The sequence below is a fragment of the Cryptomeria japonica genome, chromosome 8, assembly GCF_030272615.1.
Source record: "Cryptomeria japonica chromosome 8, Sugi_1.0, whole genome shotgun sequence".
In the NCBI taxonomy this organism is placed as follows: domain Eukaryota; kingdom Viridiplantae; phylum Streptophyta; class Pinopsida; order Cupressales; family Cupressaceae; genus Cryptomeria; species Cryptomeria japonica.
In genome coordinates, this window is record NC_081412.1 from 137,259,977 (window position 1) to 137,273,680 (window position 13,704).

The following is a 13,704-nucleotide window of genomic DNA, read 5'->3' on the forward strand; positions in this document are numbered from 1 at the left end:
CTCAGAAACTGTAGCGGAATGGTGTAGTGGAAAGAATGAACTGAACTATACATGAGGCAACTAGAACTATGATGAAAGGAGAAGAATTACAGGAAGTCTATTGGAGAGAAGCATTTCATACAACAACATACACTCTTAACAAAATTTTATACCGACGGAAATCTGGGAAGACATCTTATGAACTTTGGTATGGTAGAACTCCGACTGTGAAATATTTTAAAGTATTTGGGAGCAAGTGCTATATCCACATAGATGAGGATAATCTTGGAAAGTTTGACAACAAAGTAGATGAAGGTATATTATTGGGTTATTCAACAAAGAGCAAGGCATACTGGTGTTACAAAAAAAGGTTGAATAAGATTGTTTAAAGTGTAAATGTGAGAGTTGATGAAAGTACTTCAAAAGACTCGGAAATAGTAGTAGGATATGAATCTAATGAGTCTGAAGAAATGAAAACGAAGAAGAAAACATAAGTGAAGAAAAGAATGATCAAGATGTTTCAGCATCTACATCCATAACCTTAAGGTATGTTCAAAGGAATCATTTAGAGGATCAAATTATTGAAGATAAGAGAAAAGGTATCATCACAAGAAGCAAAGCAACTCAAGAACAAGTTTGTTGTGTTTACTATCTAAAACTAAGCCAAAATTAGTAGAAGAAGCTTGTAATGATAAGAATTAGATGAAGGCAACGAAAGAAGAGTTGGATCAGATTGAGAAAAAATAGACATGTGAATTAGTCAACAGACTGGAAGACAAGAATGCGATTTGAACAAAATGGGTATTCTAGAACAAGTTGGATGAAGATGAAAAGGTTGTAAGAAACAAGGAAAGGTTGGTTTGCAAAGGATATACTCAAATTGAAGGCATTGACTTTGATGAAACTTATGCCCTTTTGCTCAGATGGAGGCAATCTGGATGTTCTTGGCATTTACAACATTCAAACACTTCAAGGTCTATCAGATGGATGTAAAATCAGCATTCTTGAATGGAGAATTGAAAGAGGAGGTTTATATCAAACAATCATAAGGTTTCATATTGAAAGATGATCCAAACATTGTTTGTAGATTAAAGAAGGCTTTGTATGGACTAAAACAAACTCTAAGAGATTTTTATGGAAGATTAGACAAGCACCTAACTAATCAAGGATTTTAGAAGGATTCGTCTGACAACAATCTATACTTCAAGACTGATTCAGGTAAAATCCTAATTGTGGTAGTATATGTTGATGATATAATATTTGGAAGAAACGAAGATTTGTTAATGAGATGCAGAAATAATTTGAGATGTCCATGATTGGTGAGTTAAATTTCTTCCTTGATTTGCAAGTCAATTAGAATGATAAAGGAATTTTTATTTCTTAGTCCAAGTACATCAAAGAGTTGTTAAAATTTTTTGGGTTGGAGAACTCCAAACCAGTATGTACACCTATGATCACTAGATGTAAGTTAATCAAAGATGATAAATCTCGTAAGGCAGATACAAGTTAGTACATGTCAATGATTGGAGGGTTGTTATATTTGACTGCTACTAGACCAGATATCATGTATGCAGTATGTTTGGAAACCAGATTTCAGCAAGAACCAAAAGAATCACATGTTGTGGAAGTGAACGATATTTTAAGATATCTGAAAGGCACAAAAGAATCTAGTATGTGGTATCCTAGGAGCTCAACTTTTACCTTGACAACTTATACAGATGCAAACTAGGCCAGAAGTGTTGATGACAAAAAGATTACAAGCGAAGGAACATTCTTTCTTGGCTCCTAATTGGTTTCTTGGTCAAGTAAGAAGTGGGATTCCATGTCTTTATCTACAATAGAAGTAGAATACATTGCAACATCTTCATGTTGCACATAGATCTTATGGATGAAGAAGACTTTGAAGGACATTGGTATAAAATTTGATGACCCTATCTCAATCATGTGTGACAATACCAGTGTAATAAATATTTCAAAGAATCTAGTACAACATTCCAGAACAAAGCATATTATCCTTTTAGTACCACTTCTTGAGGAAAAAAGTGTTGGACAATGAAGTCAGACTTGATTATGTACCTACAAAGGAGCAAAATGCATATATCTTTACTAAGGTGTTGTCGAAGGGCACTTTTGAGTATCTTCGGTAGAAGTTAGGTGTATTACCCCTTTCCAATTTTAAATAATGTATAGTTTGATGTGCATTGGTCCAATGAGAAGCTTGTATATTCTTTTTTGTACTGATACTTGGGTGCTTCCTCTTAGGGGGAGCAAGAGTGAGTTTCATAGGGGGAGTTTTGCCTGCCTTTGTCATTGTTGTCAAACAGGGAGAGATAATATAGCATTTTCTTATTATCTTGATGGATGTTGTTGATGGATGTTGCCATCAATGACAAAGGGAGAGATTGTTATCATTATGCTAGGGGTAAGTGCACAAAGATGGTGGTCAAAAAGGAGGGTATAAGTGGACACTTTTTTTTTCTGAAATCAGGTGAACTTAAACCTTGAGGCAAAATTTGAAAGTCATCTAGTCAAGATATGAAGATAATCAAAGAACAAATATTGTAGTACTTTGAATCTAGTTTCCAAACTAATAAACGTTTTTAAAATTGGATAATATTAAGGGGGTCAAATCCTTCATGCACAAAAAAAAGACCCTGATTTTTTCATAAAAACATAACATAGTGTCTGACGTGCGCATCAAAAAAATCATAGCTAGATTTAGTATTTTGACAAATCCTTTGGCAGAAAGATAGTTAAGAGTGAGCACTAGAATATGTGTATTTTTTTGTAATTTTGTGGTGAGTATTTTTTTTTTATGATTTTTCCAATCGAGCACATCCTGTAAATTAGGTACCTGTTCGTGTGCAAAGCATAAGTTGCACTAAAAAAACTGAAAATACAATTTTTTTTTCTTTAAATTGTAAAGAATCAAGTGCACTGCAATAATATATAAAGTTTTTTAAATTTGGATAAGTATATCAAAAGTTATTAAAAAAATGGTGCACGTATGTCTGTGAGAACTATGGAGACACTGGTAAAAGAAATTGAATAATAATATGTTATTGTTGTTCAAATTTGAAAAAAAATTATATGGTTAGAAAGCTCAGAAGATGGGTAAAAAAATGGTGGCAATTTTAGAAATACCCACTTCATGAAGTGCAAACCTGATGATGACAAAGTCGAGAAACCAATTTAATAAAATAAAACACGTCAAAAAGGAGGGAAATGGAGGGAAATCAAACTTCCAAACCATAGCTTTGTCATCCAGACCTATTTCCAAGCCTAAACAGTCAAAAGCATGTACGGGGTATTTATGGTATAAAAAGCGCGTACGAGGTACTTATGGTGTAAGAAGTGCGTACACTCTATCTTAACTATAAAAAGCGTGTACGCATTATTTTTACTATAAATAGCGCGCACATGCTAAGTTTGTTTAAATTTTGGGAGTGTGCATAATATGTGTATATATATAATATATAATTTATATATAATATAAAAAATATATAATATATAATATTTATATATATATATATGTATACAATAGTATAATATATAAAGTATATATACACACATATGTGTGTATGTATGTGTATTGTCTTCCTCTCTCCCCCTCTCAAGCGCATACAAGGTGCCTCTCTTTTTCTCCCTCTCCATCACTCTCTTTCTCTCTCTATCTCCCTCCTTCTCCCTCTCTCCCCCTCTCTCTCCCTCTCTCTCTCCCTCCCTCTCCCTATCTCCCCTTCTCCCTTCCTCCATACCCCATCTCTCTCTCTCTCTCTCTCTCTCTCTCTCTCTCTCTCTCTCTCTCTCTCTCTCTCTCTCTCTCTCTTCCTCTCCCTCCAATATATCTTCTTTTTGTTTGCATATAGATGAGGTGATAATAAGATTGACAAGGTGGTTGGTTTTCCTTTTTCTTAAAGAAGATAGAATATAAAATAGAACGTTTGAAGAAGATGAACGTATTGGTTTCTTTAGATTGTGTGGATGTATTGGTTGGATAATCTTTATAGGTCATATGGTATACTAAGGGGTATGGTGTCTTATGACCCCTTAGGTGCCATTATGTGTCATATGGTGTCTTAAGGGGTCATATGGTGTTCTATGATCCCTTAGGACTCCATATAGTGTCATTATGGGTCGTATGGTGTCCTAAAGGGTCATATGGTGTTCTATGACACCTTAGGTGTCATAAGAGGTCATATTGTTTCCTAAGAGCTCATATGGTGTCCTATGACCCCTTAGGACACCATATGACCCCTTAAGACACCATATGACCCATAACAACACCATATGGTGTCCTAAGGGGTCATAGGATGCCATATGACCCCTCAGGATACCATACGACCCATAACAACACCATATGGTGTCCTTAAGGGTCACATGGTATTCTATGAACCCTTAGGACACTATTTGGTGTCATTATAGGTCCTATGGTGTGCTAAGGGATCATATAGTGTCCTATGACCCCTTAGGACACCCTATAACCCCTTAGATGTTGTTAGGGGTCATATTGTGTTCTAAGGGCCATATGGTGTCCTATGACCCCTTAGGACACCATATGGTTTTGTTATGTGTCTTATGGTGTCCTATGACCTCTAGGACACCTGATGACCCCTTAGGACACCATATGGTATCGTTAGGGGTCATATGGTGTCCAAAGGGGTCATATGGTCTCCTACGACCCCTTAGGACTCCATATGGTGTTGTTATGGCTTATATGGTATCCTAAGAGGTCATATAGTGTTTTATGACCCCTTAGGACACTATTTGGTGTCATTATGGGTCATATGGTGTGCTAAGGGGTCCATATGACCTCTTATGTATCGTTATGGGTCATATGGTGTCCTATGACCCCTTGGGACACAAGCATGGATCCTTAGGATACCATATGACCCCTAAGAATACCATATGACCCCTAAAAATACCATATAACCCCTAAGAATACCATATGGCATAAAAAACACAAAATGGTGTCCTCCAAGTTCAGGTCCTCCTACGACCCCTTAGAACACCATTTGATCCCTTAGGACTCAATATGGTGTTGTTATGGGCTGTATGGTGTCCTAAGATGTCATATAGTGTTCTATAACCCCTTAGGACACCATTTGGTGTCATTATAGGTTGTATGGTGTGCTAAGGGGTCATATGGTGGACTCCATATGACCTCTTATGTGTTGCTATGGTTCATATGGTGTCCTAAGGAGTCATATGGTGTCCTATGACCCCTTAGGACACATGCATGGATCCCTAGGATACCCTAGAGAGGGAGAGAGGGGGAGGAGAGGGAGGGAATGTGAGAGAGATACACCTAAGAGAGCAGGAGAGTGAGAAAGAGAGATAAAGATTGAGAGGGAGAGACAAGAGATAAATGAGAGAAAGAGAGATGGAGAGAGAGAGAGGGGGGGATACAAAGATAGAGAAAGGGAAAGGGAGGGGGACAAAGAGATGGAGAGAGAGAGAGAGAGAGGGAAATAGAAGGAAATAGAGGGAGAGAGAGATAGAGAGCGACACGGAGAAGGGGAATCAAAGAGAGAGAGAGAGAGAGAGAGAGAGAGAGAGAGAGAGAGAGAGAGAGAGAGAGAGAGAGAGAGAGAGAGAGAGAGAGAGGTGGAGATATAGAGAGATCTAAGAGGTGGATAGAGGGATTGGGAGAGAAAGAGAGACCTAAGAGGTGGAGGAAGGGAATGTGTGAGAGAGAGAAAGAGAGGGTGAGAGATAGAGAGAGTCTGAATGAGAGGGAGGAAGGGATGGAAGGAGAGTACAAGAGACTAGAGAGAGAGAGGTCCGAAGAGAGGGAGAGAGTGAGAAAGAGAGGTAATGAGAAAGGGAGAGAGGGAGGGGGAGTAGAGAGGGAGAGAATGAGAGAGAGATACACCTGAGAGAAGGAGAGAGTGAGATAGAGAAAAAGAGGATGAGAGGGAGAGACTTCAGAGATAAAGAATGGGAGAGAGAGAGAGAGAGAGAGAGAGAGAGAGAGAGAGAGAGAGAGACTTAAGTGAAAAATAGAAAGGGAGGGGCGAAGGTAGGGAGAGAGTGGGAAAGAGATACACTTCATAGAGGAGGAGTGAGATAAAGAGATAGAGGCAGAGAGGGAGATAGACTAGAGAGAGAGAGAGAGAGAGAGAGAGAGAGAGAGAAAGAGAGAGAGAGAGGTTGATAGCAAGAGACTTTATAGAGAGAAGGAGAGAGAATTAAGAGAAAGAGAAATGGAGCAAGAGAGGGAGAGATAAAGAGAGTTAGAGGGAAATAAATACTTTACAAAGGAAGAGAAAGGGAGGGGGAGGGAGAGGGAGAGAATGAGAGAGAGAGACACTGAAGAGAGGGGGAGAGAGTGAGAGAGAGATATTTGAGAGAGGGAGAGAAAGAGAGGGATAGATGAAAGAGAGAAAGAGGGTGAGGGAGATGAGAAAGAGAAGGAGAGATACCTGAGAGAGGGAAGAAAGTAGAGAGGGAGATACCTAAGAGACAAAAAGGTAGGGGTTAAGGAAGAGAGAGGGGGAATGTAGGGAAGAGACGAGAGAGATAATGTTGATATGAGCATGTTGATTACTGAAATTTGAATAAGTCTGAAATTTATAAGAATACTCAAAAAACTAGAATCTACATTATAACTCTTAGAGATCCGGAACCACTCTCAAACATCCTGACAATATATGCATAAAATATAACTTAAAGTATAAGTGACATTTCTCTTTGTCTTTCTTATACTTGAATGTTATATTTTATGTATATATCCTACCGAAAAACCTAATGGAATGCTAAATGAATTTCATTTTATTGACAAACAAATGCGTACGTGGTTTACAAACTAAAACCATGTATGGGGTTTTTAGTTTCTAAACTGCGTACGGGGTTAAATTAGTTTTTAAACCGCATACACAGTTAGTATACTTTAAAACCTGTACATGGTTTAGCTTTGGTTAGGCTCGGCAAAATGAGCCTAAACGTGTATGGGGTTCTTTAAATTTGAAATACCCTGTACGCGTTTTGTTGTTTTTTATATTTTTTTTGAGTGTGTCCACTTTTTTTACCATCAATTTTGTGCATTTATCCCTACATATGTCGTTATTAATGTCAAATCTTGTGGTTAACATTAGATCTGAATGTGGTATGTTGAGCAACAATGTATGTATGAGATGGTATTGAGTGTTTGGAGGTTTTTTCGGATTTCTCGGAGGTCTTGGATTTTTGGAAGATGTGTTGCTAATATTATTCAGTGCTATTCTTGGGTCCGGATTGATCTGGAAGTCAAGGTTTTTCGTTTAGACATTAAAGTTGTGTAGCAGGAGTTGTATAGAATGTGGATAATATTTTGAGTCCAACTTTGGTGATGTAAGTAGCGTGTTGATGTGTTCAATGAGGAATGTTGAGATTTGGTCTACTTCTCATTCCTTCCCACCACTGCAATGTTTAGTGGTGACCTATTTTATATCTTTGTCTTGGCCGACATTGAGGATTATGTTTTTCTGGAGATAGTATATAGGAGTATGATTTGGATGAGTTGAAGTGTGGCTTTTTGTGTTGAAGACATGCAAGATAATAAAGAATCTAGTTTATGTGTGAGAGTTGTGTTGCAAATTGTTATAGGAAGCAGTTCCAGCAATGCAGACTATGTTGCAGTGGTAGATTCTCTTGTATCTTTAGATCTCTTTGGTAGTGAGCCTCTTTTTGGGCAGTGAGCCCTCTGATAGTGAGCCAACTTGTAGTGAACATCTTGGCAGTGAGCCATCATTTGTAAAAAATCACCTTAACTGATGTCTCTATATTGAGAATTAGCATTCTCTTTGGTTTTTCACGTAAATTTTGGTGTTTTCTATGTCTAATCTGTTATGTGCACATGCTTTCATGCTTAATCTGTTTTGATTAATTATGTTAGTTGTTCCAGAACTGTGAATGAAAGTTTAAAGAAAAAATTATCGTCAACCAATTCACCCCCCCTCTCAGTTGCCTGGATATTCAACAAGTTGTACTAATGCTTCTATAAAACTTGTGAGCATAATGGAGTTGCGACACGATTCTGTGATTTTTATTAGACTCTTGACAAGTCTTCGAATAGGGGGAGAATCTTTGGATTAAGGTGTCTCAATCTATGAGTCCCAATATTGATAATTCATTTAATTAATTATTTTGGTGCATATTTGTCTATCCTATTTTTTCCATTCACTTTGTGGGTCCTCTTAAAGAGGTGGGCTTCCTACAAGGTAGGTGAAGTCTTTGGTATGTTTCCTATTTTGTAGGAGATCACATAAGGACCAATCCCTATTTATTAGAAAATGGGCACGCAATCTTGTAGGTTCTATTTTTTAGGAATCTTAAATGAAAAGTTTCCTTGTTGATAAAAAAAAAACTGATTTGACAATCTTCTATGTTGATTTGAAAGTCAATATTTATAGTTTCTATTTCAAAATAGAAAAAAAGAATAGAGTAGTTTTTTTAATTAATATTTTCTTGGAGGCTAAGTTAAGGGGAAAAAAAAAATTCCTTAGAGATTTATGCCCAACTTCAAGAAAGAAGATTTATTTGTTTTGGATAAGCAAGGAGATGTTAGAGTCATATACCATCAACTTTCTTTATCTTTTCATTTTGTTGAAGATGGAAGTTGCTTTCTTTGACACATAGCTTGTACATTATTGAATATTTATTGTTATATTAATGAAAGAAGAAAAGGTGATTATTATACAGCTTCTATAGTGTTTGTGTTTCTCGAGAGAAGAGTAAGATGTAGTCTCAACATAAAGGCTATGAACCTACAAGTGTATTGTCACTTATTTATTGCAAATTAATATATTGGTTCAATGCCTTCAAGTGTGGGATTTTTTTCCTAAAATGGTTTTCCCCACGTATATTGGTGTTTCTTCTTTTTTGTTTATTTCTTCTTCTTTCATGTTCTTAAAGTGTTAATTTACATTCCCTTATGCTAGATATGTGAGTTGAATTATCTTTCCTCTAAGGGTTAATGCAATGGGAAATTAATTATTTTATTTTCGCTTTAAAGCCATAGTAGTATGATCTTGTATCAAGATAATGCACATCTAATTAAAAGAAAGAAAGGATACTATGGGTTCATATTGATTCTCATAGGTCTTTTTGAGATCCCCTTTCCCTTTCCCTTTCAGTATGGATAGCTACAATTGGTCTTGGGGAGATCATTTCAATGTTGTCAACAATATTCAAGTTTTACCCAATGGGCTATAAACTAGTTTTTAATAATTGGAGTATTTAAGTGAGTGTGTACTCACATCTTAACTAGAGATTTTGCCCACGGGTTTCTCCAAGGATTTTTTTTAATCTCTTTATATGGCTTTTAATTCTTTGTGTTTTTCTCCTTGTACTAATTAATACTAATTAATATACTTTCAATATATAGTTAATTTCAGCTCGCATTTCTTTATTATTAATATTTGTAAGTTGATGACTTGCATGTAGAATATCTATCATACTTTAATACAAATAATTCATATGTCCATATTAAGTCATCTAAAATATCGTAAAATTAGTGTAACATGATGAACAAATTCTTAATCTATCCATAATAATATCTTTATCAAATTTAAAACTAAACACTCAATAATTAATTTCTAATTTAGTTAAGCTATCAATATCAAATTATTAATAAATCAAATTTATTTAATTGATTATCATATAATATAACCTAAAACTACAATACTAATAATCTGATTGATTGTTGTATTGCATCCTTATATTTTCTAGAGTGTGTTGCACAAAATAGATTAGACTTCAACTTTTGGAATCATCCTTATATGGGTATTATAAATACTTGTTTATCTTAAAACGAAGGGCCATGGAATACGAATGATTATAATAATTATTAAATAAAGATAAGGCTTCTGTTATAAAAAAACAAGAAAGAAATTATATTAAAATTTACTATTTGTTTGTAGTGAATTAAATTTAAAGTTCTATTGAATATAATATTATTTAAATTTCAACGTTTTAGCTACTTCACTCGACCCTTATCATCAAAAACCAATGATTAAGTGATGAAATATAATTTTAAAAGCTAGTGCGAAAATTACCCCATTGACCAATTTGTTTTTTCAGTTGGGAGTAAATATGAGCCAGAAACCTACTATTCTTTTAGATAGCTTTTGTAATTTACAGTCCTGATAAGGAAAGTTGTCGGGAGGAGGACTGTAACTAGGATTTCATGAACATTTTCACCTGATTTTGGAAAGCCTTCCCTCACTGGCCAACCCTAAAAGTTATTCGAGTTAGGCAGAACTGGGAGGGGCTTGTGCTGGTGAAAACATCTTACAGATATGCCCAAAGCTCTTACACGTCAGGGGCTGGTACAGATCCATGAAATTGATTTTGTCTCTTGTATTGTCCCTCGGATCTATGGTCTTAGAATACCCAGTTGACAGTGAGAGGATAGAAGAGAATTTGCAGGTATCAGATGGAGAATTTCGCTGCATTGAACACCATGAATCTGAGCTCAATTCCGCCCATGAAAGCAGTGAGATTGGGAGATGATAACAGCCCTAATGATGCAGACGAGAATGACGAGGAGCCCTACAATTTCACCGTCCGGTTCGATCCCTCTGTACTGACTACTATAATTGTCCTGTTTTGCGTTTTCTGCTTCATTGCAATCTTCTCCATCGTCTTCCGCCGTCGAAGAGCGACCTGGCAGGTTAGGAGGGCTTTCAGGCGAGCCGATGTGGGTAATAATGACAATTGGGAGGTGTCACAGGGTCTGGATCGGGCGGTCATCGAAAGCTTTCCAGTTTTCAGCTACAGTAGGGTGAAGGGCCTCAAAGCACAGGCCAAATGCACGGCCTGTGCAGTTTGCCTCGCCGACTTCAAGGAGCGTGAGATGCTTCGATTACTTCCCAAGTGCAGCCACACCTTTCATCCAGAGTGCATCGACATGTGGCTCTTCTCCCACACAACTTGTCCGGTTTGCCGGACCAGCCTTCTGCCCGGGTACGAATCGAACCCCACGGTACCCGATCTCCACCGACTGCAGGCGTCTCCGGAGCAGGTTACGGTCGTCACAGACAATGGAGACAGGGGAGATGTTTCGAATGATGAGGCAACGAATGGGGTTTCGAGGGGGCACTCGTTGGTAAGGGTTAGGGAGGAATTGGACCAGGGTAGAGGCACGGAGGGGCTCACACCCGGGCTGCATAGGAGTTGCAACTTTGAGGGAATAAATCAATCGCAGGAGCCGTCTAGTTCGGGCAGTTCTGTGGGCGACGAAGACCACAGATCGAGATCTGAAAGATCGGTGAGCGTTTCCTTGCATCCGCCCTTGTTCGTTCGAAGTTTTTCTGAGCGGATTCCTTCATAAGAGGGAGATTTAGTCGGGGTTGAGCAGTAAGATGACGAGGCTTGGTTTCAGAGGACATGAATTTATTGATGGGAAGAGACGGGCAAGGAGACGGGACTGAATGTTCGGGAGGGTGGATCGGTGAGCTCCAGGCATGCCGATCAAAGTGGGGATGACAGTACCGTATGGTTAATAGTGTTTTTATGCGTCTAAAGAGAGTTTTTTAAGTTACTGTGACCAGGCTTATACTCCAGCCTTGTAATGGCTTTCGCAGGTGAAGTTGCATTGCTAAAAATTTAGAGATCTCCGAGTTGCCATCGGATTGTCGAAACCCCTGACCTGAGAGAAAAAAGGCCCAAAACAGGGCAACAGGGCAGTAAAACAGAGCATCTGGGCAGCGAACAGAGCATCCGGGTAGCGAAACAGGGCATATAAATGAAATAAAGCTGATAAATAGCAGTCCGATTTGTACTGTATATTATATGAAGCTGTTTATTTTTCATATAAAAACAGTATTTGATCAATAAAATAAACTTTGTAAATCTTAACGAAATTTTATGCAATTTCTACTTGTTCGATCTTCTTAATCTGCTTGTTGAAAAACAATTGTGTTATTTATGTTTTTGATAAGGTGCTGTTTTATATGAACAATAACCACATTTTATACAGTATGTTTTTGATAGGGTGCTATTTTATATGGAGAATAGCCACATCTTATGCATTAAGCTTAAATATCTTGAATAGATGTCAAAATGTATTATTTAATAAGATTTAGAATTAGTTTAAAATTTGAAATATTTTTAATTTTTTGATAAATTAGATAATTTGAGTTTCTACTGTTCTAATTTTTTCTAATGATTTTATAGTTTTTTTAAAGATATAAAAAAATTCTCTTGAAATTAAAAAATGTAAAAGAAATGAAGGACATTATGTTTGTATTTTCTGATTGTTCATCTCCATCATTCAAAGTAATCTTTACAATTTTAAAAGATTGGGCTCTTTATTCTTGATAAATATATTAATTGGTTGTTCTTCACTTCGATGGCATTATAAGTATAATATTTTGCATTTGAATAAGGTTTCAAATGTAATGAACATCAACTTCTATATGTTTTGTTTACGCAGAAAAGATTCAATTATTTGTAATTTGTGTAGTACTTTGGTCATCATGAAATAAAGTAGTGGCAGAATATTGAGTAAGATGAATCTCATTTTTAGATCCAAACTACTTCCTTTGATGTTTTTAATTCTATCACATATTATGATACAAATGTATTTGGTTCTTTTTTGCTACTCCATGTGAAGGGGCTTAATCCAACTTGTAAAACTTAATCACCAAAAGATTTCATATTATTTCTATTATCACTCAACTGATTGTATATGTCTAACCTACCAATTACGCTTAAGATCTATTAGCAAAACAGACGCCAAATGAATTGTTTCACAAATATATTGAAAATTCTTGTGGCTTTCCTATCATCTATATCGTCACTCCTATGATTTGTATATGTCTAACCTGCCAAATAAGCTTAAGATCTATTAGCAAAAGAGACGCCAAATGAATTATTTCACAAATATATTGGAAAATTGTTGTGGTTTTTCTATCATCTATATCGTCACTCCTCTGATTTGTATATGTCTAATCTACCAAATAAGCTTAAGATTTATTAGCAAAAGAGATGCCAAATTGAATTGTTTCACAAATATATTGGAAAATTATTATGGCTATAATTCAATTGTTTTCTTTGAGCTCTTGCTTTTTAATATAGACATTAAATTGATTGTAAAACATATGTCTAGTTTAGTTTGTGTTAGATAAACCAAGTTGCTAACTAATTGCCTATAATATGGCATCTCCCCTTTTCAAAGAACAATCCTAAGAAATCTAAACTCTTGATTGAAAGGGAGTGGGGTATGCCTACAATCAAACATTTTAAACTTCTGTAGTGAAAGAAAGCTAATGTGTGAAAACACATACTACACTAATCTAAGATGAGAAATGAACATAAAGTGTAATCCAAAATAATATGAAGGAAGAAAACAACACAATAAAAAATCATTATAACACAATGATATATCTTGGAAAATCCATTCAAATAAAACCCTACACCCAAGATCTAAACCAAATTATTAACCAACAAGAGTATTGATCCCAAAAGAAAAGTTTCTAGCAATAAACATGTTTCCACATAATGGACAAAGAGAGAAAGATATGCAAAAATATATTCAAAATCTACCATGTAAAAAATAGACAAAGATGTCATCAATTTGACACAAGATATACCTTGAGAAAATCCTCATGAAAGAAAATTGACCCTTCAAAAGCATCAACACTCAATATTGTATTTAACAATGAAAACATTACAATACACTTATAAAGTCTCTGTGAATCCTTTTGAAACATGAAGCTCCTTAAATGCACCATTTATGTA

The 13,704-nt window shown here is 36.1% G+C and overlaps 1 protein-coding gene across 1 annotated transcript; it reads left to right on the top strand.

Annotated features, from left to right (window-relative positions):
• The first annotated feature begins 10,048 nt into the window (after positions 1 to 10,048).
• Positions 10,049 to 11,854, top strand: LOC131032316 (E3 ubiquitin-protein ligase ATL15). Its single transcript, XM_057963257.2, has one exon. It carries the CDS (start codon positions 10,397 to 10,399, stop codon positions 11,291 to 11,293), a length of 897 nt encoding a protein of 298 aa, XP_057819240.2. The 5' UTR covers positions 10,049 to 10,396; the 3' UTR covers positions 11,294 to 11,854.
• Positions 11,855 to 13,704: the final 1,850 nt, after the last annotated feature.

Bases quoted from the DNA above. Each gene is read 5' to 3' on its own strand.
- LOC131032316 (XM_057963257.2), top strand. From the start codon at position 10,397: ATGGAGAATTTCGCTGCATTGAACACCATGAATCTGAGCTCAATTCCG.